Source organism: Pimephales promelas, chromosome 25 (genome assembly GCF_988280905.1).
Source record: "Pimephales promelas chromosome 25, fPimPro1.hap1.1, whole genome shotgun sequence".
Taxonomy (NCBI): domain Eukaryota; kingdom Metazoa; phylum Chordata; class Actinopteri; order Cypriniformes; family Leuciscidae; genus Pimephales; species Pimephales promelas.
The window spans coordinates 20477621-20504082 of NC_142793.1; the positions used below are offsets into that span (position 1 = coordinate 20477621).

The 26462-nt window shown below is 37.3% G+C and overlaps 3 protein-coding genes across 4 annotated transcripts; 2 read left to right on the forward strand and 1 right to left on the reverse strand.

Annotated features, from left to right (window-relative positions):
• Positions 1-1556: 1556 nt before the first annotated feature.
• On the forward strand, positions 1557-4366 carry commd4 (COMM domain containing 4). The gene is made up of 8 exons (XM_039647937.2): positions 1557-1739; positions 1945-2016; positions 2115-2180; positions 2283-2322; positions 2779-2898; positions 3570-3650; positions 3734-3910; positions 3994-4366. The coding sequence occupies exons 1-8, from the start codon at positions 1737-1739 to the stop codon at positions 4032-4034; spliced, it is 600 nt and encodes a 199-aa protein (XP_039503871.1). The 5' UTR covers positions 1557-1736; the 3' UTR covers positions 4035-4366.
• Positions 4367-4656: 290 nt separating this feature from the next.
• Positions 4657-11200, forward strand: neil1 (nei-like DNA glycosylase 1). 2 transcript variants are annotated; one of them, XM_089127531.1, is made up of 11 exons: positions 4657-4765; positions 5985-6456; positions 9285-9404; positions 9623-9707; positions 9807-9900; positions 10091-10212; positions 10291-10318; positions 10400-10461; positions 10545-10746; positions 10827-10928; positions 11027-11200. In XM_089127531.1, the coding sequence occupies exons 2-11, from the start codon at positions 6005-6007 to the stop codon at positions 11071-11073; spliced, it is 1314 nt and encodes a 437-aa protein (XP_088983657.1). In that variant the 5' UTR covers positions 4657-4765; positions 5985-6004; the 3' UTR covers positions 11074-11200. The 2 variants fall into 2 exon arrangements, with proteins under 2 accessions (XP_088983657.1, XP_039503870.2); XM_039647936.2 differs by lacking the exon at positions 4657-4765 and having other exon boundaries at positions 4807-6456.
• An 864-nt stretch (positions 11201-12064) lies between these two features.
• Positions 12065-24551, reverse strand: man2c1 (mannosidase, alpha, class 2C, member 1). Its single transcript, XM_039648074.2, has 26 exons — positions 24367-24551; positions 24021-24146; positions 23820-23943; positions 23667-23737; positions 23412-23589; positions 23124-23313; positions 22448-22554; positions 22038-22148; positions 20546-20638; positions 19426-19542; positions 18376-18471; positions 18145-18290; positions 17471-17594; positions 16100-16221; positions 15936-16021; positions 14739-14900; positions 14502-14587; positions 14316-14410; positions 14120-14224; positions 13852-14008; positions 13624-13767; positions 13008-13117; positions 12857-12936; positions 12607-12746; positions 12410-12513; positions 12065-12333 (listed from the first exon to the last, which is right to left on the reverse strand). The coding sequence occupies exons 1-26, from the start codon at positions 24465-24467 to the stop codon at positions 12219-12221; spliced, it is 3090 nt and encodes a 1029-aa protein (XP_039504008.2). The 5' UTR covers positions 24468-24551; the 3' UTR covers positions 12065-12218.
• Between the last annotated feature and the right edge of the window lie 1911 nt (positions 24552-26462).

Genomic DNA, 26462 nt, shown 5'->3' on the forward strand with positions numbered 1-26462 from the left:
ACTGAGGGCGATCCCATGATACATTTAGTGGAAAAACACCAACTCAATTCAATTCAGACACTCAAAATTAAAAGAAATAGGGAAAATAACCAAAGAAGAATACATACACGATTGTCGGATAAAGGTCACACAACTAAATAAACTAAAATATTTCAACAAAATAAAGTCAGATTATAAATTGGCTCCATACCTGACTGATATAACTATGGTCAGAGAAAGCTCCTGACTAAGTATCGCATTAGTGACCACAGTCTATGTGTGGAGACGGTGCCGACACAAGCAGAGCTGGAGATAGAGAGAGCTCCGAGTGTGTCCACACTGCCCTGATGGGGCCGTAGAGGATGAGCTGCACTTCCTCATCGAGTGCAGCAAGTATAAAAACATCAGAGATGCTTATTTCACACAAATAGCACAGATTGTACCTCAATTCCAACAAGTGAGCCCCCATAATCAAACTGTCTTATATTTTGGGAGAGAAAGAAGAGTGTGTTCACCTGGCAGCGCAGTACGTGTCCTCCTGCCATCATATGAGGGAGAAGGGCTGAACCCTCCTTTCCATTAAACTGCTCTCTGTGCTTATTGTATATATCTTTTTTTAATTTATTGTGATATATTTATGAATAATAATATGGAAATATTTTTATTAGCCTATAATAAAATATTTTTTATTGTTGTTGTTTATTTATTTATATTTTTTTCACTTTTATTTATCTACATATATGTTTGTATATTGCTTTGGCAATATTGTGCTATTGTGCTATTTTACACAGTCATAAAGCTCGAATTGAATCGAATTGAATTGAATTGAAGAGAGAGAGGGGGGGGGCGGCTGCAGTGAGAGGAGGAGTGAAAAAAAGCGCAGGAACAGCTCTCGGTTCTCGCGGATCAGACAGACACCTGTGAGATCAAAGATATCGCAGGATTCGGCTCGTGCAGTGTTGTGGAAGTAATTTAAGTTCTGTTGCTTTTATATGAAAACAGGCTAATGAACAAGACACTTAACTAGGCTACTTGTTATTTATACATTCCAAATATGAGTTATCAATCATTTTTTCTTTAGACATGTGTTTTATAGCCTATATTGTTTTAATAAAAATGATAGGCTATCACATGATAACCCATCGCACTGTCAGAGAGTTTATTCACCAATAACATATGTATACAAATAAAACATGATATCAGAGTTTTAAAATCAAACATTTTAAAAGAGAACAATTAATAACGGTTTTAAACCATTTAAACATATCCGCCTTGCGCTTGCGAGTCTTTTTTTTTTTTTTTTTTTTTACATACGTCAGCATGACAACAGAGCAAGTCGGACCCCTATTTTTTGCAGTCTATGGTCGGACCGCACTCGGACACATTTCACAAGTTGTTTGTTAACATTTACATGTTGTTAACATTTTCTAAACATTCACCGTTAAGAATTTGCACATGCACGTTTTTTAATCTTTCGATTTCAGTCGGAACCATAGGGTCGGAACTGAACTCGGAATAAAACAGTAATTTGTCTTATTAAAAATGTCACTTTAGTTAGTGTGACTTAAAAATAAGGGCCCGAATCAGTCAAATATTGTATGAAGAACAACTTAACTTTATAAGAAACTTTACTGATAGAATATACCAAAGTTGACTAACGTTAGTCCTCCAGTCCAGTAGGTGGTTTGCCAACCATCAACCGTTAAGTTACATACAAGAAGAAGAAGAAGAAGAACAGCAGCTGACTGACTGTCACAATGGTATTTATCTTATTTCTTATTGGAGGATATCTGGGTTAATTTTGCTTTCTCATTTGAAATCTCTAAAGTTATATTATGTGACCACTTGTTTTGTTGATAGTTGATTTATTTTCATTTTGTGGATAGCGCACGCTGATCTTAGTGAGGTCTTAAGGCTGAGCAACAGAAGTAAACATTCTTCACTCATTTTGCTCTTTCATTTCAGAGGTTCCGATTTTGTGGAGATCTGGACTGCCCTGACTGGGTCCTTGCAGAAATAAGCACCTTAGCTAGAATAGTAAGTGCGCGTTGTCTAAATTGAATAGGTGTTTTGATGTCCCCTTTAACACCTGTCTAAAACTTATCTATAATTTACTTCATTGCTGTTCTTCACAGTCGAGCGTCAAGATGAAACTTCTGTGTGTGCAAGTCATGAAAGATCTGCTGGATGAAGGCATTGATGTAAGAGAGCACTGGCCACAGAAGACTGCTATACTGTAACTGGAAATTAAATGAATAGGCTATTCCTCCAACTAGTAACTGTATATAATTTTCTGTTTTCAGTATGACAAAGTTTCAAAGCTGACCACCGATGCAAAATTTGGTGAGTAAAACCTAGTTTTTGTGTCATGTATTCTCATAGTGATGTGTCGAATAAAATTATTATTATTATAGACCAAATGTTTCAATAATGATAAGTTGATGATTATTTTCATGTTATGGCTGATATTAAAATTATTTTCAAATAATATTTGATGTTAAATATTAATATTAAATTAAAACTAAAATTAGTTTTAAATGCTACACGTGAATTTAGGCAAAACAGCATTATAATGTACAGTGTGAACCAAAAATTGGATATGGATATTGATTTTGAGATAAAGATAACATTTAACATTGTTATTAAACTACTAGTGCTTTTAAAGATCAATTGATCTCAATAAAAAAAAATCGTTCATATATGCTGATAACTGATGTTACCAACATGTACACGTCCCTACATAAAAGTATTTTCTGTTGTCTGTGTGTATTTTATGCCATATCTCTCTTGTTAATTTAGAAATTGGAGACATTAAAGCCAGTGTTGCTGTGCTGAGTTTCATTCTGTCCAGTGCTGCTAAACATGATGTAGACAGTGAATCTCTCTCCAGTGAACTACAGCAGCTTGGCCTGCCTAAAGGTAAGGATATGCACGTTATCATTTTTTGACTTTATACTAAAGTTGTGATTAAAATGATGTGATTGGTCTACTCTGCTCTGATTGGTCAGATGGCCCAGCAATGTGATAATGCTAATGCTTAAAAAGTGTGTATAATAAACTTAAATTATCTTTCAAATATATTTAAATCTGTATGTGCGTTTCACATTCTTTTTGTGACGAAAACATTATATATGAAGAAAACATCCCTTCAACTTCAAAAAGTGAACTGCAGTTTTACTGTTGCATAATAATTATTTTATCATCAGTGTTGATTTTATCGTATTGAGCCGAGTCCTCATTCTTTGGAAGTGCATCAAAGTGGATTAGCTTTTGCAGCGCAAAAAAAACAGTGTCTTCTCAACACGTCGACAACACGCACCAACAGCTACAGTGTTTGAGGGTTAAAGTAGACGTAGTACACGATTAGCCATAGGCGGGAATTTTGCAAATTTGTACGATCAGGAAGTAAGATTGGAATTACTGGTGACTTGTTTCAGGCAGTTCAGAATCAGTTCTTTCTTTTGGGAGACAAACACTCCATTTACAGTGCACTTTACAGACCATTTACAGTCACAAAGAGCTGTATTACTCTCTGCATGAAAGATAATATCTGAAAACAGCGTAATATGCATGTATTTGTTTGTTTTTAGAGCACGCCACAGGACTGTGTAAATCATATGAAGATAAACACAGTGCTCTACAGGAAAAGCTGAGGGAGAGCAGCCTACGATGTGAGTATTGGCAATAAAAAAACAAAGGAAATGAATACCAGATTATTCATTAACATAATATCCTGATTTATGTCATGCGTCAGTGGGTCGCCTGGAAGCGGTGAACTGGCGTGTGGATTACACCCTGAGCTCCAGTGAAATAAAGCAAGTGAATGAACCCACAGTCCAGCTCAGACTTCAGGCTCAGGACCCCGAGACCGACTCCACAGAGACCACCGTTGTCTCCATCACTGCTGACAAGTTCAGAGTCCTGCTAACAGGTGGCCGAGTCATTTCCCCTCTGGGATCAGTAATCATACATTGTATTATGCATATTGTAAATGTCCTTCTTTTTGTTTTCCAGAACTCAAACAAGCACAGACTATGATGAATGCACTACAGTGAACCAGTCATCCATTGTTGAAGAGTATTGATGAAATCTGTCCGTTTACATGAAATGTGCTTCTCAGAAAGAAAGAAACATTTATGTATTTTGTTGAGGTGGCCAAATGTGGTTGCTCAAATTGAGCACTGACCTGAACAAAAGCACATCAATCAGATTTATATGCATTTCTTTTTCGACCAGATGTCACTAGAAACTTAATTTTGTCACTGTGTTGATTGACATCCAGAGAACAAAAAGCTTAGTGATTCATCTCACCTCATGTATTTGTCTTAATATCATGTGCATTTTCTTTAAAAAAAATAAATAATAAAATGTAATAGTTCCGTTTCTATATTTGCTTAACATTACTGGTCATTTTTTGTTGTTGTTGTTTGTTTTGTTACTAATGTATTTAACAGTTTGTGGTTAAAGGGGAATGGTATACTATTTAGTTTATTCACATATTGTATTTATTTCCCCTGGCATTGACTAAATCTATTCAGACCAGTTGGAAATCTTCAGATCTGGAAATATCATGAATTCCTCCTCAGATTTACTGTACAAGATTAAAATAGTTTTGTATAGAAAAAAGCAAAACGAAACAATAAAATGTAAATACGTTGTCGAAAGGCTCTCAGAGGAGGGGGGCTGGAAACAAACTACAACTCCCATGATGCTCCCGCACCCGTTTCATAAACATTAGCACACACCGCGCGAGTTTCCATTATTATATAACACATCAAGAGCAAAGGTGAGTTGTTGCACGATTCATTGAATTTAACCAGCGATTTACTGACTATGATCTTGCTGGCTATTTGGAAGCACACGTTCCAAAGCGACAATTCGTGAACTTTGCATGTAGCATCAAAACATGCATGTACTAACTGCTTACTAGCGCTTAAGGCAGACTTTCATAACAGCATCGTTCAACATCACTGTAAACTAGCACTGCACGCCTATCAGATGCTCTAAAATCTAGCAGTCCAGTTGAACTATTATGCATATTGTACACTTTGGTGTCCCTTGTTTTTTTTTAAGCATTAGAGGCACAAATAACCGTTATATTATTTCTCCACCTTTTATCAAAAACATTTATTGAAACTGTGACAAATGCAGGAAGTAAATCGCTAGATTTTTAAGAACTTTTACACAGATTGTAGCGGTAACTGAATGTGCCGAGCTTCATGCTTGTTGCTCAAGTAAAAAAAAATTAAATAAAAAAATATATATTATATTTTTTAATTCATTTGATCGGAAATGTTTTTTTTAAATTTTTATTTGTCAGTACGTACGTGCTTTATTTAGGCTAAACCTTCCACCCCAATTTGGTCAGAAAAGTATTCCCATTTTCCCTAATTTTGTACCTAAGAAAATTGCAAAAACAGAGACATCAGGATTTAGACATTTTTAGACAAGTTCTTGTTTTGGGCTTGCAAAAAGAAAGAAAGAAGAACACAACAAACTAGAAATAAAGCAAATTAGTTTGACTGAAAACAATTTGACTTCCTGACTTTTTTAAAAAAAATCTGATTTTTCGTTTTCTGAAGTAACCGACTTGCACTGATCATTTGTTGAGAAAAAAAAGCCTAAATTGTTAAAGTCCGCATGAAGCGTAAATGGCAATAGTCTTTTCTTCCCTGTTGTGACATATCCGAGTAAAACAGCTACTATAGGGCGGACTTGATCAGATGGTGGTGGTTTTCTATTGGTCGACCTCATGTGATTGACAAGTTGCCCCGCCCTCATACCAGTAAACACGTCATCAGAGAAGAGAAGACGCTGCAAGAGGGAGTTAATGATATGCACAGATAAATCATTGTATAATAACTACTGTAATATTCCATTAAAAAAAAAAAAGAATTGCCGATGATTTCATTGTGACGACTAAGAGATTTAGGTCCTATTTTGAACCTGATTGTGGAAAGTCTCTCGTGTAACACTAACAGCATCTGAACCCCTTATGTTTAAAGGTTTCCTTTCATGGTTGAGAATGCCGGAGGGTCCTGAGCTTCATTTGGCTAGCCTGTTTGTCAACAGGATGTGTGCAGGGCTTGTGTTTACCGGAGCTGTAGAGAAATCTGAAGTGAATAAAAATCCTGAGGTCCCATTCTGCTGCGATGCCTACACCATCAGAGCCCAGTCCAGAGGAAAAGAGGTCATACTCACACTAACACCCTTTAAAAACGATGGCAAACGCAAGGTCGGTAAACATCAGTCTCAGCAGCCCATGGATGTAGTTTTCCGGTTTGGGATGTCAGGGTTTTTCCGCTTCACTACAGAAGCCGATCTTCCAAAACATGCCCACCTGCGGTTCTACACTGCTGAGAGCCCACGCAGGGTCCTGAGTTTTGAGGACACACGCAGATTTGGCAGCTGGCAAGCAAATGGGACCTGGCAAAAAGACAGAGGGCCTTGCGTCATGTTTGAGTACGAGAAGTTCAGGTGAGGGATTCACTGGGATTCACAGTAAACATATAACAGAAATTATTAGTATAAAAGATTTAGCTAGGTGTCTAGTAAGATAGCAGGAAGTGTACACAGGCTACCCATGTGGGGAAAAAAAATCCTGGCCAAAATTTATTTTAAATAGACTATTGTAAAAAATATGTTGTAAACAGTTAAATATATTTTAGAAAGTGAATTTATTTATTTATTTCATTTATTTTTTTTCAACCCTCATAGACCAACATTTATTTCAAACTCAAGAAAATTAATTTCCGATCGTACAGTAGCCTACATTTAGACAAAATACAAAAGTGAATGGAACAGTAGCCTATAGCAATCAAAAATGAAACTATATTTGTATCCATCATTTAAAATGTTATGAATTTTAAACCTTTACAGGAAAAAAAAAACACATTAATTTCCGCATTCTGGCCACTTTTGTTCAAATTTCATCCCCAAAAATACAGAGTGATTGAACACGGCAGTCAGAATTTTTTTTCCTTTTTTATTTGATAACAGCATTATTAAAATAACCCGCACTAATGTTATTTTTTTATTTTTTATAATTGAATACAGGTGTAATATAACCATTATAGTGTTTAAATATATATATATATAAATTTAAAATAAAAAAAATGGCTAGATTTACAGTGGGGGAAATAAGTATTTGAACCCTTGCTGATTTTGCAGGTTTGCCCACTTACAAAGAATGCAACAATCTACAATTTTAATCATATGTACATTCTAACGGTGAAAGACAGAATCCCAAAGAAAATTCCAGAAAATCACATCACATAAATTTATAAAAATTGATAACCATCTGATGAGGAAAAACAAGTATTTGACCCCCTACCAAACAGCAAGTATTCTGGCTCCTACAAGCCAGTTAGTCTTTCTTTAAGACACAGCCCCAATCCCAACCAATTATCTACATCAAATACACCTGCCTCACTTCGTTACCTGTATAAAAGACACCTGTCAACACCCAAACAACCAGCATCCAACTTCACTACCATGGGCAAGACCAAAGAGCTTTCTACGGACATCAGGGACAAGATTGTCGATCTGCACAAGGCTGGGATGGGCTACAAGAGAATCGGAAAGCAACTTGGAGAGAAAAGATCAACTGTCGGTGCAGTTATAAGGAAATGGAAGAAGCACCACACCACCGCCAACCTCCCTCGGTCTGGGCCTCCACACAAGATCTCGCCTCGTGGGGTGTCCCTGATCATGCGAACGGTGAGGAATCATCCCAAAACCACAAGGGGGGAACTGATGAATCAACTGAAGGCAGCTGGGACCACAGTTACAAAAGAAACGGTTGGTAACACACTACGCCGTCATGGATTGAAATCCTGCAGCGCACGCAAGGTCCCCCTGCTCAAGAAGAAACATGTACAGGCCCGCATGAAGTTCGCCATTCACCACCTGGACGACTCAGAAGAGGCCTGGAAGAAGGTGATGTGGTCAGATGAGACCAAAATAGAACTTTTTGGCCTCAACTCAACTCGTCGTGTTTGGAGGGCAAAGAACACCGAGTACAACCCAAAGAACACCATCCCTACCGTCAAGCATGGTGGTGGCAACATCATGCTTTGGGGGTGCTTTTCAGCCAAGGGGACGGGACAATTCCATCGTATTGAGGGAAGGATGGACGGGGCCATGTATCGTGGAATTCTGGACCAACATCTCCTTCCCTCAGTGAGAGAGCTGAAGATGGGTCGAGGATGGGTGTTTCAGCACGACAACGACCCTAAGCACACCGCCAAAGCAACAAAAGAGTGGCTGAGGAAGAAGCACATCAAGGTTCTGGAGTGGCCTAGCCAGTCTCCAGACCTGAATCCAATTGAAAATCTTTGGAGGGAGCTTAAAATTCGAGTTGCCAGGCGACAACCTCGGAACCTGAAAGATTTGGAGGCTGTCTGCAGGGAGGAGTGGGCCAACATCCCTGCCGAAATGTGCACAAACCTTGTCACCAACTATAAAAAGCGTTTGACATCTGTGCTGGCCAATAATGGCTTTTCTACAAAATATTAACATGCTGTTTGGTAGGGGGTCAAATACTTGTTTTTCCTCATTAGATGGTTATCAATTTTAATAAATTCATATGATGTGATTTTCTGGAATTTTCTTTGGGATTCTGTCTTTCACCGTTAGAATGTACATATGATTAAAATTATAGATCGTTGCATTCTTTGTAAGTGGGCAAACCTGCAAAATCAGCAAGGGGTCAAATACTTATTTCCCCCACTGTACGATGTTAATAACTGCGTCATCATTTGCACGTATGGACTTTTGGAGTACTACATGCGCCTACACGCTTTAAAGGGATAGTTCACTCAAAAATGAAAATTCTGTCGATAATTACTACTCATTTACCTCATATACTGACAGCATTTTTGGGTGAACTAACCCTTAAACGGTCAACTACCAGTGGGAGTTCTCAAGGGAAGAGCTATTTAATTTTAGTCATCTTCACTTTAGATGTATAGTGTGTTGTATTTTTAACGTTTTGCAAGTTTATTTCAATTCATGGGATTTCAGTATCAATCGGTCCAGCATGATTAGACACGATTCAAATCGAGAAAATTTTATTTTCAACTCAGCCCTAGACATATTTTATGCCAAGCATATTTCATGATGCGTCTTCGATATTATGGTGTACAACTCAATTAATCTCCGTTACATGGAAATTGGCAGGGTTACACACAGGCACAAGCACAACGTGGTTTAGTAGTTTGATGTCGGTGGAGATGCGATTAATATGAAAGGGCCAGTTTACAATGCAATGGGTTGATAACTTAGTATGTGTTTAAATATTTCAGGGAGAATGTTCTTTCAAATCTGTCTGACAAGGCATTTGACAAACCCATCTGTGAGGCGCTCTTAAATCAGAAGTATTTCAACGGGATCGGGAACTATCTTCGAGCTGAGATTTTGTTCAGGTAACTCACTTTCCAATGTTTTCTATCTCCGAAAGAAATGGCGTATCCCAACTTTGAGAATAAAACCACGTTGTCTATTTGAAAAATCCCCCCCTTTTTTAACTTATACAATAAACCATTGAAATATTCCTCTCTTTGATGACCTACTATCATGCCAATAGTCTAAATCTGATTACGAGAAAAAGGAACTGATTGTTTTCCCCTCACATCGTTTTCAGATTACAAATCCCCCCATTTGTGAAGGCACGGACAGTTCTAGAGGGAATTGAGCCGAAAAATGAGGATAAAAAGGAGATCAAAAAGGTTAGTACAGTTTTAGAGGTGAAGAATCGGACCCTCTAGTCAGTGTATTACTAGGCACTTTGTTTGGCATTAATCATGGCTCTGTTGGGTTTCATTCAGACTACAGATACTGCCAGAAAGAAGGGGGTGAAGGTTGAGACCCCAGACCTCCTTTCTTTGTGTCACACTGTTCCCTTGGAGGTGGTGAAATTGGGTTGGTTTACACTGCATTTAATTGTGATACGTTCATTTATCGATTGCTATTTTGCACAGCTGAGCTGCGTATGACGGTACATGCATACCCATCACATTCTTAATAACAAGTTAGCTCAGATTTGGAGTCGTAGTGTCAGTGAAATTGCCTTTTTAGCTAGATTTTTTATACTTAATTTTTATATAATTAGGTGAAAATGGCTATAAACCAGCAAAGGCTGAATATTCTGTGCTACAAGCCTGGATGCAGTGTTACTCTGTGGATGGAATGAAGTCATTAAGTGACCACAATGGACGGACAATTTGGTTCAAAGTATGTAAAGCTTTGTCAAATTTAATTACTAAACCTGATAACCATTAGGTAACGTTTTATTTTAATGCTTTGTTTCAGGGGGATCCTGGTCCTATGGTGCCCAAAGGTAAAACATCTTTGCAGTTTAAACAGATGATTTACTCTTGCGAATTTCAGTCACTTATAACTAAAAATGATTTTCCATTAGGTGCCAAATCCCGCAAAAATAAGTGGAAAGTACAGAAAGATCACGATTATACTGATTCAAAGGTGAAAGCAGTTATTTTCTTTTTTTTTGTATTACTTTGGCTCATGAACAGATACAAGAACATTAAACGTCTGCTTCACTCTAGAAAGCCAAAAAGACTCACACCGAGAGCATTGCATTAGAAAAGCCTGCCAAGAAAAAGGCAAACACAAAGGTAAAGAAAGAAAGTGCAACCTCTAAAGCACAAAGTGGATCAAAAAGACAGAAAAAAGACACAAAGAGTGTCAGTACAGAACCTGCGGATGAGAACACAAAGACGAAAAAACAAGGGAAGAGAAGCTCAAAAGGTTAGAATCGTACGTTCTCCATTTGTATTTTTACTTTCAGTATTATACAGTGATTTCACTGCTATGTTGTCCTTTTTAAGTTCCTCCAAGGACTGGAGCTAACAAAATCAAAGGCCAACATGTGGAGGAACTGATTAAAACTAAAAGGAATCCCATCACCTGCAGGGAGAGTGCAACAAAAGGTATGAATTCAGTCGTGGCATTTAATACAGAAACTGACTGTGCTCTGTGAGTCGTGGTGTCTTCGGTGGCTGATTCAGTTTTTCTCTCTCTTTTATAGCAAAGCCACAGAGGAGAAGTAGTGGCGCACGACGAGGCCGTTCATGACTTGAACCTGTATAAGGGGATGAAACTACTGTAATGGACCACTCAGACCTTTTATATTCAGTAAAGACTTCATAATCTATTTTTAACATAAAATATGTATACAAAAAATACACTTCTTTAAATTCTACTGTTCTACTATCTTGCCTTTTTTCTTCTAAAATAACACTTAAAGGAGTAGTTCACTTTAAAAAAAAAAACTTTTGCTGATAATTCACTCACCCACATGTCATCCAAGATGTCCATGTCTTTCTTTCTTCAGTCGAAAAGAAATTTTCGACTGAAAAACTGAAGATTTTTCTCCATATAATGCACTTCATTGGGAACCAAACGGTTTAAGGTCCAAAAGACAGTTTCAGTGCAAACTGCAAACTGTTCATAGGGCTTTAAACGGTTTCAGACGATGAATAAGGGTCTTATTCATCGTCTTGTTTAAAAAATAAAATAAAGTTTTATAAGCTCAAATGGTCGCCTTGATGCGCGTTCGTGACTCTCCTGTTCGAACTCGTTTATCAAAATTAACGAATCTTTTCCCGAGTCAACTCGTTCATTTCGTTCGTTGAATGAACCAAATTGAAAAAGATTGGTTCATTTCGAACAGGAGAGTCACAAACCCGCATCACAGGACAGAGCAAGGTGAGCATTTGAGCTTATAAAACTTAAACTTTGTTGTTATTTTTTTTAAATGAGCGATCGTTTCGCTTGATAAGACCCTTATTTATCGTCTGGAATCGTTTAAAGCCCTTTGAACAGTTTGCAGTTTGCACTGAAACTGTCTTTTGGACCTTGAACCGTTTGGTTCCCATTGAAGTCCATTATATGGAGAAAAGTCCTGGAGTATTTTCATCAAAAACCTTAATATCTTTTCGACTGAAGAAAGAAAGAAAGCTGTTGACATCTTGGATGACATGGGGGCGAGTAAATTATCAGCAAAAGTGAACTACTCCTTTAAAAGGAAAGAGAGCTCAGAGGAAATAATAACAGAAACAATACATTGTAAATCGAACATTGAAATTTATTATTTTTTGTAAAAACTGGTGAAAATGTGTGTGCGCGCAACCGCAAATTTTCCAAAAGTGATGGCAGCTACTCAGGGACTCACAAGGGATATAAGTACCTGCGTCATAAGTGATACGGATTTAAATGGTTCACTGTATAATTAAGAGGAGAGATCTGATCTGAAAGGGTTTGAAGGTTAAGGATATTCCAGAGGTGGTTTTTGACACAGGAATGCTGGGATCAGGATGCTCCAGGAGATCACAACTATAAAAACAGTAAGTTATTTGTTAGTGTTCCTGACAGTACAACAACAGAAGGTTAGAATTCATTATGTACTCACTGCCAGGCCTCTTTCACTGGAAGGGATGTTGACAAAGTCGCAGTCACACTGCTTCCGTGAGACTCATAGAGGCGAATAAGAAGGGCATTCTCTCTTCTTTCCGCCTGTGAGAAAAAAGGAAACTGAGTTCGTGCTGACGCGCAGTGGGCAAAATCTGTTAGGAAAGGTTACCGTCTGGTCATTTCATGAATGGACACCTGTTTTATGGTCTCCAGGATGACAGCTGGCGAATTTACAGAGAACGCACTCAAGGGTTCAGAAATGGCACCATGATAGACACGGAGCGGGAAGTTCAGGTTGTAGGCATACTGGATAACTGAAGCTTCCTGGAAGGGACCTTTCCAGACAATGATTTTATTAATTGTTGTCTGGAAATTACTTCTAATAGGTTAGTAATTTGGTAGGTAGGTACTAAACTAATAGGTGGGTAATTAGAGATGTACCAACCTGTATGTGGCATCAATGCGTAGGTAAAATTATGACGCCCCATATCTGCATTGGCATCTGGCGCTTTAGGAGCCCGTAGTCTGTGGGAAAAAAACAGTGTTAGCAAAACACCTTAATGGCCTGTCTATACTTGTGTGAGAAAAATACTTACAGGGACAAGGTCATGATGTTTTCATGGACCGAGTAGCCGTATTTGGAGTCATTAAGAAGAGCCACGCCAAAGCCATGCTCAGACAGATCAGCCCATTTGTGCCCCCACACCTATTAAATAAACCATACAAATAACGTAATATTCTCCACAGACATTATAAAGAGGAGAGATGGCAGCTGCTGAGAAACCCATGGGAGAAATGGCAGAATGTAATATGGGTGTTTGTAGGAAGCAAAGTCCAAAGTCATCCCATTGGGTAAGACATGGTCCTTTTGGTTTTGAACATGCAAGTGCTTTCATTGGATCATTACTGAATTATACAGTATTGTACAGCTTCATTACGTAATTGTAATGAAATGTACACTTTCCCAAAGAAAGTCCTTGACGTGAACTTGGGCATCTCGTAGCCTACTCCCACACAAGGCCAACAAGACTGTGAGGAAATGTATAATTTCATGTTTCTAAAGGGTGCTCACGTCATGAGCACCTCTTATTAGCCACAAGGATTGAGTCTGCAAGGATTGAATGCAACATTTAGAATAGGACTAGTTTTGGGCCATTCAGAAAGATAGGGGCTATACTTCTACGACTAGAAAATAAACCAAGTTTGCAGTACCTCAAAACGAGCCCAGTCCCAGGAGGTATTTCTATGAGTGGGCCTCTGCAAGTGTCCGAATTGGATCTCATAGGTAGCGTTTGGGCTGCGCACCTGCACGGGGAACTCCACCTTCAGAAACTTATGTGCCTCTTCCCAGTCCACCTGGAAGCAAGACATCCAGACAACAGCTGGGTGAATAAATAAAGCATAAGATGACAAACTGAGTTGTAATTCATCCTTCCTCACCTGCGTATTGAATTTAATATAGGGGCAGCAAGCATCCAGAATAATCTCCTGTCTTATAGTGCTGTTTCCGCTGATTCTTAGCGAAAAGGAGACGCTGCCCTGAACCCCCCCAGATCTCACTACCTTAGCCGGCTCGACAAGCTCAATTACAGGCTTCCTGGGAAAGTAGATTTATTGCCATCAAGGTTATGACATTAACTTGGGTTCACACAGAGTTCACAGCTGGGTTCATATGAATCCGATCTGATGTGACGAGAAACATGCTCACCTTGTCTGAAGGTGGTAGTCCATCACATCCCAAGCGTCCCAATACAGAGGCACATCATCGAACAAAGAAAACTGGTTTCCAAAGCCACCCTCAGAAATGGTTTCCCTGAAGTCATAACATAGTTGCTTGCAGTAAGTTATAAGCAACCCTACAAGATTGTGCACTCTGCTTGAAGGCTGCCTACATTATGACTCACCTGTTTGTTTGGACTAAATACAGAGACATCAATCGACCGGTTTGGTCAATTGTGGCCTTCAATAGGCCATTCTCCATTATAATGGTCCCATCGACCTGTATCACAAAGAGCACCCACTGAATGAAGAAAATGAGTGGGATTAAGAAATTTGAGAAACGATGGAAAATGTCCAAGGGAATTAAGTACCATCATTGTGACCGAGACTGTAGGCACTGTAGGCTCAGGCATCTCGGTGACTTGAGCTACGCCAACGCTAGGTACTTTCACCAAGGCTGTGGAAACAGGTGGAAACTATAATAGGGGATATGCTTCAATGAGCCTTACTGTACTTTAATCAAATCTTACCTTGTCATTAGAAATGAATAGAAGTTTACCCAAAAGAAGGTCATCTGAACAATGCAATGTCTTGTTAGCGGGAAGTACCTAATCTCATTTCAGTGCCCTCCCCTGGAAGTGATATGACTTCAGTTCTCTCCCAGGGTAAAGTGTTCAGTACAGCTGTGCTTGATCCTACACCCTTGTCAGGAGAGGATCCCAGAGATTCACAAGCACCAAGAAGTAGTCTAGACCCTGCGGTGCGTATCTCTGAAAACAAAGTTCAGTAGGTTTTGCTCATTGTGATCTTCATCAAGATAACACTTATGTTAGCTTTGTCATACTTTAAAAAACTGTAACAGTTAACGGGTTGTACATATCAGTTTTTTGTCATAGATTACTCATCTTCATTTTGTTCCAAATCTAACGTAATCCGATGATTTGAGAGTCCTAGGAGGGAATAATAACTCATTTTGATGACAAGCTTTGGCTCAGGCATTTTTTTAGGATGACTAAAGCAGCATTTGAGATGATGTGTGCAATGGGATTGGCCTGCTGGTGAATCTAGTGTTCCATTTACACAATCTGTTGAGGCAAAGCCAATTTTTTTTTGTGCATCAAGGAATTTGGTTGGTAAATCATACCGATCAAATCAAATCTTGTCCATCTATGTGTGGACATGCACTAGTTTTGATGTCAGAGATGCCAAGTGCCACTAGTTCTCACAGGTCTTGTAACCACACACGCTGCCTCACATTTGCCTGACAACATGCAGAAGTGTGAATGAGATTTGAGAGCTATGCCAATTTCAGAAAATGACCTCAATTTCAAAATTAAAAGCTAGATACAGACAAGCCCAATTCACTTTAATTGCATGGAAAATAATTATTGTGTTCCACTGAAAAAAAGTTGGAACAACATGAGGTTGAGTAAATGATGCCAGAATTATCTGATATATTGGCCAATGAATCTAAATGTATAAACTTTTTATATAATTTTTGAGAGCCTGATTACAAAAACAAAAGTCTCACTTTTAAAAGCCATGTACCAAGCACACAATTATAATGATGTTCTCATTATAATTTTATGAAGCCTATATACCGCTACACTGGACTTGCGCTACACGTTGCATTAACTGTATTTTTCTTATCAAAGTGATTCCAATCATATTTCAAGCAATTCAAAGCAATTATGGCACACATAATGCACATCTGAAGTGTTTCAGCTGAAGGAAATAATCCATTATTAATCCATTATTATCGATATATTATGGCTTTAATATATCGGCCATGGTCCGTGGTTTACCGTCATAGTACTGTAGAGCATCCTCAACAACCATCTCAATACAGCTGCCAGGAATCACATCATGGAACTGATTGAGTAGAAGCAATCTAAAATAAAGACATGCAGAGAGCCACTTGAGGTTTCAGCAATGCTCTTATCATCAGAATATTTATAGCTTGACTTGCCTCCATAGTTCTTGAAGTTTGCATGCTGGATATTTGAAGCTGTCTCTTTTACACAAGGCCAGACTGCTAGCCACCTCAACGTCATGAAGCAGAACTTCACATTGACGATTTCCCAATTTTATCTACAGAGAGAGAGAGAGAGAGAAAAAAGGGGGCCTTACCTATGGAAGCTTGTTTCCGCCATAGAATGAAAAATATAAAAGGTGATTGTGACTTTTTATCCTTTTACAGTCTATGTTTTTATCTCACAATTCTGACTTTTTTTCTCACAATTGCGAGTTTAAATCTCGCAATTCTGACATTATTTCGCAGAATTGCGAGATATAAAGTCAGAATTGCGTGATATAAAGTCCCAATTGCGTGATATAAAGTCAGAATTGCGAGATATAAAGTCGCAATTGCGAGATATAAATTCAGAATTGCGTGATATAAAGTCAGAATTGCGTGATATAAAGTCGCAATTGCGTGATATAAAGTCAGAATTGCGAGATATAAAGTCAGAATTGCGAGATATAAAGACAGAATTGCGAGTTATAAAGTCAGAATTGCTAGATGTAAAGTCGCAATTGCGTGTTATAAAGTCAGAATTGTGAGATTTAAACTATTCCGAGGGGGAAAAGAGTTGGTCTTTTTTTCCACTTAGAATTGGTCTGATAAGTCGCAATTGCGAGTTTATATCTCAATTCTGAGAAAAGATGTCAGAATTTCGACATATAAACTCGCAATTATGTGTTATAAAGTCAGAATTGCGAGATGTAAACTCGCAATTGTAAGAAAAAATGTCAGAATTGTGAAAAAAAAAAATCACACTTCTCTTTTTTTCTCAGAATTGCGACTTTAGATCACGCAATTCTGACTTTTTATCTTGCAATTCTGAGAAATAAAATCAGAATTGTGAGATATAAACTCGCAATTGTGAGAAAAAAAGTCAGCATTGTTAGATAAGTCACAATTATTTTATTTTTTTTAAATTCAGTGGCGGAAACAAGCTTCCATACTTCCCATTCAAGTTGACTCCGAACATAAATAAAAACCAAGCTGGTCAATTAGAAACTAGAGATATTGATTTTGGAACAATTAGCACATTGACAAATGACTAAGTACAGTAAGTATTCAGTTAGTCCTCCCTTAATGAATAATGTTGTCAACTACGTCAGTAAGTGGAGGTTAGCCAATCATGATAACACAAAGTCTTAAAGGTACAGTAACTAAAATCAGCCAATTTTCCTCTTATGAGAGATAGAGCTGTTTTTAATGCAAAATCTTGACTATCAAAAAAAGTCGACATGTATGCATCTTTATCAAATCAGCAATGAAAATTAATTCAGTTAGGAAGTGCACCATTTGGGGGATTGGAAGATGGACACGCACCTTTGCTTGTGTGGTGTAAGTGCCATTATGTAGCTCAAGGAAGAGCTCGCCAACCCATGTGCAGAGAAGCGATGAGTCCGATTCCAGTTGAGTGAACAGAACATCAGGACTTGACATCTGAACCCTGGATGACGTAATCATGTTCATTAAATCTCACATCCAGTTGAAAGATGAGTCATTCTGGTTATTTTCAATAACGTCATTAATGCATCAGAGGGCGAGTACATTATAATACGTAGTATTTATATAGTATGTATAATAACTAGGGCTGTGCAAAAATTAATTGCGATTAATCGCATCCAAAATAAAAGTCTGTGTTTACATAATATATTTGTGTGTGCTGTATATAATTATTTTGTATATATAAATACCTATGCATGCATGTATATATTTAAGAATTATTTGCACTTCATTTCTGTATATATATATATAAATACATAATCTATATTATATAAATATAAATATTTTATATATGAATAACACATTTTCTTAAATAAATACATGCATGTGTGTGTATTTATATATACAAAATAATTATATACAGCACACACAAATATATTATGTAAACACAGACTTTTATTTTGGATGCGATTAATCGCAATTAATTTTTGCACAGCCCTAATAATAACAGGAAATGGGTGTTTAGTGTTACACCCTCAGACAAGGAAACAGACTTCGGCAGACAATCGGTATCCCGGACACGCTGCAGGCGGTCAAGCATTGGCTGTGTTGGGCCCCCGCCCCCATCGCCGAAACCAAAAAGGGCTGCGCTGTGATTGGCTCGTCCCTTGTCTTTGTTGTTCTTCACTGTGTTAATCAGCTGTGTTGAGTAAAGGAAGGAAAAATGAGCTGGCCCTTCATTAGAGGAAGCTCGCAAATGATACGTTACATGATGAAAAACATACATCTTCCACTTTACCCTTCATCTCATAGGAGTTACCCGGAGGAAAATGAGTGAGAACCGCTGTCCCATCAATACCTTCCCAGAAGAAGGTGTTATGCTGGTGGAAAGAGGAATCATGTGATTTTGAACATCACAAACCACCATAATAAGGGTTTTTATCCACAAGTTTCCGAGGGGCGCTCCTGTAAAAAATAAAGTGGGTGAAACTTCCGGTGACGCGGCGGAAGTAGCATTCCAATGGTATTTTGTGTGTTAGTTAGCCAAGAGGCTAGCTGTTTTTCGGAGAATTATTTTACTATTTAAAGACGCAAATCTTTATGAGAGATGTCGTTACGGAGCTCAGGGACAACATGTGCTGTTCGTGGTTGTATGTATAACCGGACTAAACTAATTCAGTGGCTTAAACGTGATTGTTTTGAACATAAGCTGAAAACGAAATCAGAGTGATCCTGCCAGAGCCCGTCTCTGATCCTGCCAACGACTGTAGTTTCCATCACCTCCCAAAAGATGACGAATCTTCCTGTGTACATTTGTTTAAATTCTTAATATTATATAAACTCTATCAGCATGTGATTAGCTGTTTGCTACTGATGTTACACCTAAACTCAGGATCAAAGCCTGTGTTGACAGAATAATGTATTCCAGTAGCACATTCATTTATAATTTTGAATAAACTCCAAAGCACAATGACTAAGTGTGTATTTTTTTATTTTAATTGTTTGTCAGCTCACACAACTGTCTGTCACCATGCCTTGATGAGTATTGATTATAAATAATGTTATTATGATACTCCCAATCAACTACTGCGGAGGGTAAAGGTACTGTTATTCACCCTTTTGAATTTCGTTGAGGTTGTGTTCCCACATCGTTAGCTAGTTAGGATCGCTATAACTTGAATGACTGTCAACTGTTGAATGAACGAGTGTCAAGCATGTCAAATCGCGCTTTGTTTACTTCGAACCGGAAGTCGCGCCCACTTTTGACGCAAGGCCTCATGGGGCGTAGGAAACTTGTGGATATGTAGCCTACAGATGTGTTAGCAGCCACCCACCGGAAATGTGTTAACAAGGTTCCAGCTCAGCTTCTGAGTGAGGAAACGAGAGATCCCACTTCCTCTCATGATCTGAGGCAGCTGTGCCGAGTAGCCAAAAGTGTCTGGCAGCCAGAACTGTGCGAGATTTAATTAATTAGCCAGTTAATTAATACAGGAAGTGTTTATTTAAAACAGTGACTAGCATACTATATAAGATATACATCTATAGTCATAATCAGACTAGACTACAGTTACTTTTTACTGATTGCACGATGGCAGTAAAATATCATCTAGTTTATGTACATTAAATCTTAGGAAATACTTGTCTGGTGTCTGGTCTCCACCCTTTTCCTAAACCCCTAGATGATTTGCACAAATTATGGGAGTAACTTCCGTTAAACTATAAACAAACAATTAGCAAAAGGTTCGCTCTATTAACACATAAGCATTTTCACTGACGTCTGATAATAGGATATTTTTTTCAGCACATTTAGTCAAACTGATGGATAAGGATTATTTGTAGCACAACCTAATGAGTATTTTTGAATGGAACTTCCCCATACCGGAAGTGCCTTCCATAATCTAAAAACGCAGTAGGCTCATTAAGAAAAAGATGGATAGATGGATATCAGCCGTTAAGCAACTGAGCGCCAGTAGCTTATGGTGTGATGATGCAACTATTCGTCAATGTCTTGTTCTGGTGGGAGTCATATGCAAATGTCTTTGCCCATGTGAAAGACATTTTAAGCTATGACTTGCTGGATGTTTTAATGGTACAAAGTTTAAGGAAAATTTGATTTCTCGTGACAAGACCACTTTTAAAAGGTTTAAAAGGTAATTAAGATTAATTTCTTGTCGTTGTAATGTACACTGTTACTTTATCTCATCTCAAGCTTGTGACAGATATACAGCCTCATGTGCCCTCCTTTCAGGTTCTCATGGCCTCCTCAGCCTTGGAGAGAAGATATGCACTGTCTGTTTTCTTTCTTAATCTGTTCTTCTTTTCCAGTAAATTTCAAAGAGTTCAAGACCTGGTTGACTGTGTCACCACGAGTTACTGCATCAAATTCAACACTGATGATGATGTAAAATAAAACATAAATTTAAACTGTATTGTTATGGAACTGAATGCAAGTACCTCTTTACAGTAATGTCCAAATTCATCCTTGAAGAAGTTCTGGCCTTGTAAAAAATGTCTGACCATGGACTCTCCAGATGGCAGGTTTCCATCCTGATACAAAGAAACAGAATAAATAAGCTTGTTAAAGGGTTAGTTCACCCCAAAATGAAAATTGTCATTAAAGGAGTAGTTCACTTTAAAAAAAAAAAAAACTTTTGCTGATAATTTACTCACCCCCATGTCATCCAAGATATCATGTCATTCTTTCTTCAGTCGAAAAGAAATTAAGGTTTTTGATGAAAACATTTCAGGATTTTTCTCCATATAATGCACTTCAATGGGAACCAAACGGTTCAAGGTCCAAAAGACAGTTTCAGTGCAAACTACAAACTGTTTAAAGGGCTTTAAACGATTCTAGACGATGAATAGGGGTCTTATCAAGTGAAACGTTTGCTCATTTAAAAAATAAATAACAAAGTTTAAGTTTTATAAACTCAAATGGTCACCTTGCTCTGTCCTGTGATGCGGGTTTGTGACTCTCCTGTTCGAACTCGTTCATCAAAATGAACAAATCTTTTTTTTTTGTCATTTGGTTCATTCAACAAACGAAACGAACAAATTAACTTGGAAAAAGATTCGTTCATTTTGATTAACGAGTTCGAACAGGAGAGTCTGGAACGCGCATCACAGAACAGTGCAAGGCGACCATTTGTGCTTATAAAACTTAAACTTTGTTGTTATTTATTTTCAAAAGGAGCGATCGTTTCTCTTGATAAGACCCTTATTCATCGTCTAGAATCAATTAAAGCGCTTTGAACAGTTTGCAATTTGCACTGAAACTGTCTTTTGGACCTTGAACCGTTTGGTTCCCATTGAAGTCCATTATATGGAGAAAAATCCTGGAATGTTTTCATCAAAAACCTTCATTTCTTCATTTCTTTTCGACTGAAGAAAGAATGACATGGACATCTTGGATGACATGTGGGTGAGTGAATTATCAGCAAAAGTTTTTTTTAAAGTGAGCTACTCGTTTTAGCACTCACCCTCATGTCGTTCCAAACTCGTAAGACCTTTGTTTATCTTCGGAACACAAATTAAGATATTTTGATGAATTCCGAGTGCTTTCTGACCCCCCCCGACAGACTGCAACGTTATTACCATTTTCAAGGCCCAGAAAGGTAGTAAAGACAGTTAAAAGATATAGTAATAAAACTGACACCGAAGAGTAAAAATTGTTGAATTAAGTAGTTATTTTTGCGCACAAAAAGTATTCTCAGTGCTTCATAACATTAAGGTTGAACCAATGGAGTCACATGGACTATTTCAACAAGGTCTTTACTCTGTTGTTGTCAATGAAGGGGCTCTCGGATTTCATCAGAAATATCTTTATTTTGTGTTCAGAAGATAAACGAAGGTCTTACGGGTTTGAAATGACATGAGGGCGAGTAATTATGACATCATTTTTGGGTGAACTATGCGGTGAAGGAACAAACAACAATTGGTGTCCTACCATCTCAACCCACGTGCCTCCGACTGGAATAAACTGGCCTTTCTGCACAAAGCGCTTGATCTCAGAGAACAGACCCGGATACCAGCTCTTCACCCACTGGAACTGTTGTGCCTGCACAAACACATCTGTGTGTCATTTCATTGACATCTATTGCTCTGTACTGAGTTAATTATATATATTTTTGTATCCCTTAACCCTTAATCCTTAATTATATATTTTATCCTTAATTATTTATTTTATCCTTAATTATGTATTTTAAGCCTTAATTATATATATATATTTTATCCCTTAATCCTTAAATTACATTAGAAATATCCCAACATTTAATATGTTTATTAAGAATTTCAATTAGCGGACGGCCAAAGTCAAGGAAATTCCTTCTCGTTGTGCCAAAAAGAAAGACAACGTACTTGGGAGCATGTAAAGACAAAGTCGGGGTTCTTCTCCATCAGTCGGATCACAGTGACCCAGCTGCGAGCACACTTCCTGATGGTCTCTTCATACGGCCACAACCAAGCTGACGATGGGGATGAACAGATTCAACAAGATTTAACATGTCCTATGTACACTTTCATTCAAAAGTTTGGGGTCAGAATGATGTTTAAAGTTTTTGAGAGAAGTTTCTTACAGTTATATTGTGAAATATTATTACAATTCAACATGACTATGCTATTTTATCACAATTTTAAATGTCATTTATTCCTATGATGCAAAGCTCAGATTTCAGCATTGTTACTCCAGTTTTCAGTGTCATGTGATCCTTCAAATTATCATTTGGATAATTTCTTCTTATTATCAATGTTAAAAACATTTGTGCTGCTTAATATTTTTGTGCATGCAATTCTTCGATGAATAGAAAAAAACCAGCAATTTATTTAAAAATAGATCTTTTTTTTATCAATGTCAGTCTATAATCTGAGTTTTAAACAATGTAATGTGTACCTGCTGAACAAAGTGATAATTGCTTTCAAAAATATAAAAATCTGACCCATACTTTTAAACATTAGTGTGTATTTGTGCCTGCCAAAAGTGTCATAATTAAAATTACATAAATAACAAAGTAAAATAATATTTATTTAATATTACCCGAGTCAATATGGCAGTGGCCCATGGCATGAACCACATGTTGGCTTTCCCCATTTTTCTGGGCAAAAAACTTCTGAGCTAGACTTCGAGCAGCAGCAAATGAACTAGGATTGGCTGGATCGCACAGATTCACCATCTCATTGGCTGTAAACAAGGCCTGGAATCCACGCTGCTCTCCATCTCCAAGTAACTGTGCAAACAGCGAAACAATTGGACCGGGAATGTTTAAATTTTTGTTCTACTGTTCACTTTAAAGGCATTTAACATCACAGTTCAATGTGAAAATACCTTGACAATGTCCACAAGCATCTCAAAGTCGGTGAGAAGCTCCCTTACATCTCGATTGAAAACAACAAGCTCGGCCTTCTGGAGAGTGAACTTCCTATTTGGGTCGGGGGCGGCAATCATGGAACCTTGTCCGGCTCCAAAAAGTCCATTACACGCAAGTTCCACGTATAGGGTAATGCTTAAATATGAGATTAAAACATTAAAATGGAAGCAAATGTAGATCAGTTTAGAGTCAGACTTTAGATTTCCACTAACCCATGAGGTTCACTGTCCTTCAAGCACTCGGTCAGAATATAGCTGGTCTTCTCACCTTCTTTGGTCAAACCCTGAAAAAATAATTCACAATGCATGAACTCTTAAATGTTAAATGTCATTCATGAGATGTGATCTGGACATGGGTTTCCACACCTGAACTGGTTGGTGATCCCGCCACACCATCCCCTCTCCATCGCTCTCCCATCTCAAATGGACCTCCTTCTCTTTCCAAGCCTCAGGGATCTTCAAGACCACTTTGAACCAGCATGTCCACCATCTGCCAAACATGTTTAGTTTAGTCAATACACAAATGCTACACATAATTGTTGGACTGTAAACATTTACACAACTTACGTGGGTCCGAATGCATCACCGACGTTACAAGGCTGAAAGTTTTGCTGGATGGCCTCTGAATAAGGAATTCTCTTCTCAGACAGGAACGCAGTGATGGACTCAAGTGGATGAGTGTCTCCAAACAGTCTGCAGTGAATGAGAGTGTTTACGTCACTGCTCATAACAAACTACCAAACAAGGTCAAAGGTCTTTCATTAACCTTCCATAACTTGTTTACAAGAAAGAAACACAAATATTCGTTATTTAAAGACTTATTAAGTACAAATAGTTGGTTTAACATTAAAACTGATAAGTCAATTTGCATAATAATTATATATCAAACATTTACAGAAGTGCACTGGCTTACCTTCCTCTAAGATTGCAGTCTGTGAAATATATGTCGGAGATAAACTTCTCCGCTCGCTCCAGTAGAGTCCGTCTGTTTTTCAGTACGGGTTGGTGGTACATGATTAAAAACGAAAGTAGTTATGAATGAACAGATCAGCTTCAGACGCGTCTCTGTATTAGCACCCGGAAGTACTTTGACAATAACAATAATCTGTAAATGCCGTGATAAACACTAGAGGACGCCATTGCACCATGGGTTCTTTTCTTTTACTGTCTTTGCCTTTTTTTTTAGTCTATGCATGTGTTTCCAAAGATATTGCATGACCGCTGTCATGAGAAACCGAGTTCTTCTCAACTATCAGTTAATGATTATACTTGTACGAACTATATTAATTTAAAATATGTATAGCTTAAGCATAATCAATCAAACTGAACGTAATTTCTATCACTTCATAAACTGTTACAATAATAATATAAGTCTATTAAGTTAATAATTTAAATAAAAAACATTCTTATTCTTTTAATAGGCTAACTGAAATTTTTGGACATTTAACACTAAAAGGAACACGTATAGGCCTATATTTAAAATTATTGTGAATAAATAACATGTATTTATAAACTAAGCTATCGGGTATCTATGTTCCATCCTTTTATCTGTCCATTTATCTAGCTATGTATGAGTATGAGTATATCTACTATGAGTATGAGTATATCTATGAGTATATCTAGTATGAGTATCGATCTATGAGTATCTATCTGTCTGTCTGTCTGTCTGTCTAATAATAATTATTCTCTTTTGTAATTGGGGTTTATAGCAGGTGTTATAGCGATTAACCACAAATCTAAAAGGGATGCGAGAGTCGGACACCTGCTACAAACCAATAAAGCTCATTTGTAATAGCCCATGTCTATTTTGTACAGTTTTTTTTAATCTGTTGTATATATATATATATATATATATATAGGCCTATATATATATATATATATATATAAAGCTGCTTATTTGATAATCTAAGTACTTTATTGTCATTTAAAACAGCAAAAAATAGAAGAAATGTTTCTTCTGCTACTTTAAATTTAATACGATTTATTTTATTTTTTGCTGCTTTAAATGACAATAAAGTAGGCTACTTAGATTACCTAATAAGCAGCTTGCGCGGACTTATTGTTTAAGAAGACTATAGATAAGTATGAAATTATTTAGGTTTTAGTGCTACAATCAGTCAATTTCTGACATTAGAGCAAGATCAAAATTAAGTACTTCATATTTCATATAATAGTAGTAATAAACAATTAAAGTTAAACACATGGCAATTTGCATAATAAATATTATTATGTATAATTAAAATAATATAAATAATGCTAAAAAATATTATATATTTTTTTTATTGGGTCAATTTATTAGAAGCACAAAAAACATCACAGCACAGTAGTTGACAATACCAAAACATTTTAAGACACGTTTAAGACCAATGAGGAAAAATACAATGAAAAGTAACACCTCAAAATTCACACTGTTCTTCACAAATACGTACACACAACTAACCCACATAGAATAAATCAAAATCACATTCTGTCATCTTTTTCACATTTTCCAGAGTGCGATGGCTGTTAACTAGCAAAATCACCAGAACTTTACCAGACCTGTTTGCTCAGTGTCATACAGAAATCACAGCTTCAAAGATCTCCAAAGTCATATCATAATCAATATGATAATTCTTGAATAATCAATTATTTTGTCAGATTCGACTCAGGCTACATCTACACGAATCCGGATACATTTGAAAATGCATCTTTTTCTTTATGTGGGGCATCTACTTGACAGGTTAACAAAAAAAACAACAACAACCTTTAAACGAGTTTCAAAGTGCAAGTTTTTGTAAAAATACCATTATTTGTCTGTAAACAACAAAAACGGTGACGTCATGCACATTACGTGTTCAGTTTATTGACATGTTTTGTCTTTACAAAGTGAAATCACCAACTACTGGTCTGGCATGAATAATACAGCGTTTTTAGTCAGTCTCGCACCATGTGAACCAAGATCGTTTTGTCAACGTTTTCAACTTTTCAAAAACACAAAGAAAAAAGCGTTTCAGTTTTTAGTACATCATT

Excerpts from the sequence above, each read along its gene's own strand:
- man2c1 (XM_039648074.2), bottom strand. The coding sequence starts at position 24,467 with ATGTACCACCAACCCGTACTGAAAAACAGACGGACTCTACTGGAGCGA. Across the intron at positions 23,738-23,819 it reads GGGATCACCAACCAGTTCAG|GGTTTGACCAAAGAAGGTGA; the intron begins GTGTGGAAACCC and ends TTATTTTTTCAG. Across the intron at positions 12,937-13,007 it reads AACATCATGACCTTGTCCCT|ACTACGGGCTCCTAAAGCGC; the intron begins GTAAGTATTTTT and ends TTTTTCCCACAG.
- commd4 (XM_039647937.2), top strand. Across the intron at positions 2,181-2,282 it reads TGCTGGATGAAGGCATTGAT|TATGACAAAGTTTCAAAGCT; the intron begins GTAAGAGAGCAC and ends TTCTGTTTTCAG. Across the intron at positions 3,911-3,993 it reads GTTCAGAGTCCTGCTAACAG|AACTCAAACAAGCACAGACT; the intron begins GTGGCCGAGTCA and ends TTTGTTTTCCAG.
- neil1 (XM_039647936.2), top strand. The coding sequence starts at position 5,975 with ATGTTTAAAGGTTTCCTTTCATGGTTGAGAATGCCGGAGGGTCCTGAG. Across the intron at positions 10,213-10,290 it reads GACGGACAATTTGGTTCAAA|GGGGATCCTGGTCCTATGGT; the intron begins GTATGTAAAGCT and ends GCTTTGTTTCAG. Across the intron at positions 10,319-10,399 it reads TGGTCCTATGGTGCCCAAAG|GTGCCAAATCCCGCAAAAAT; the intron begins GTAAAACATCTT and ends ATTTTCCATTAG.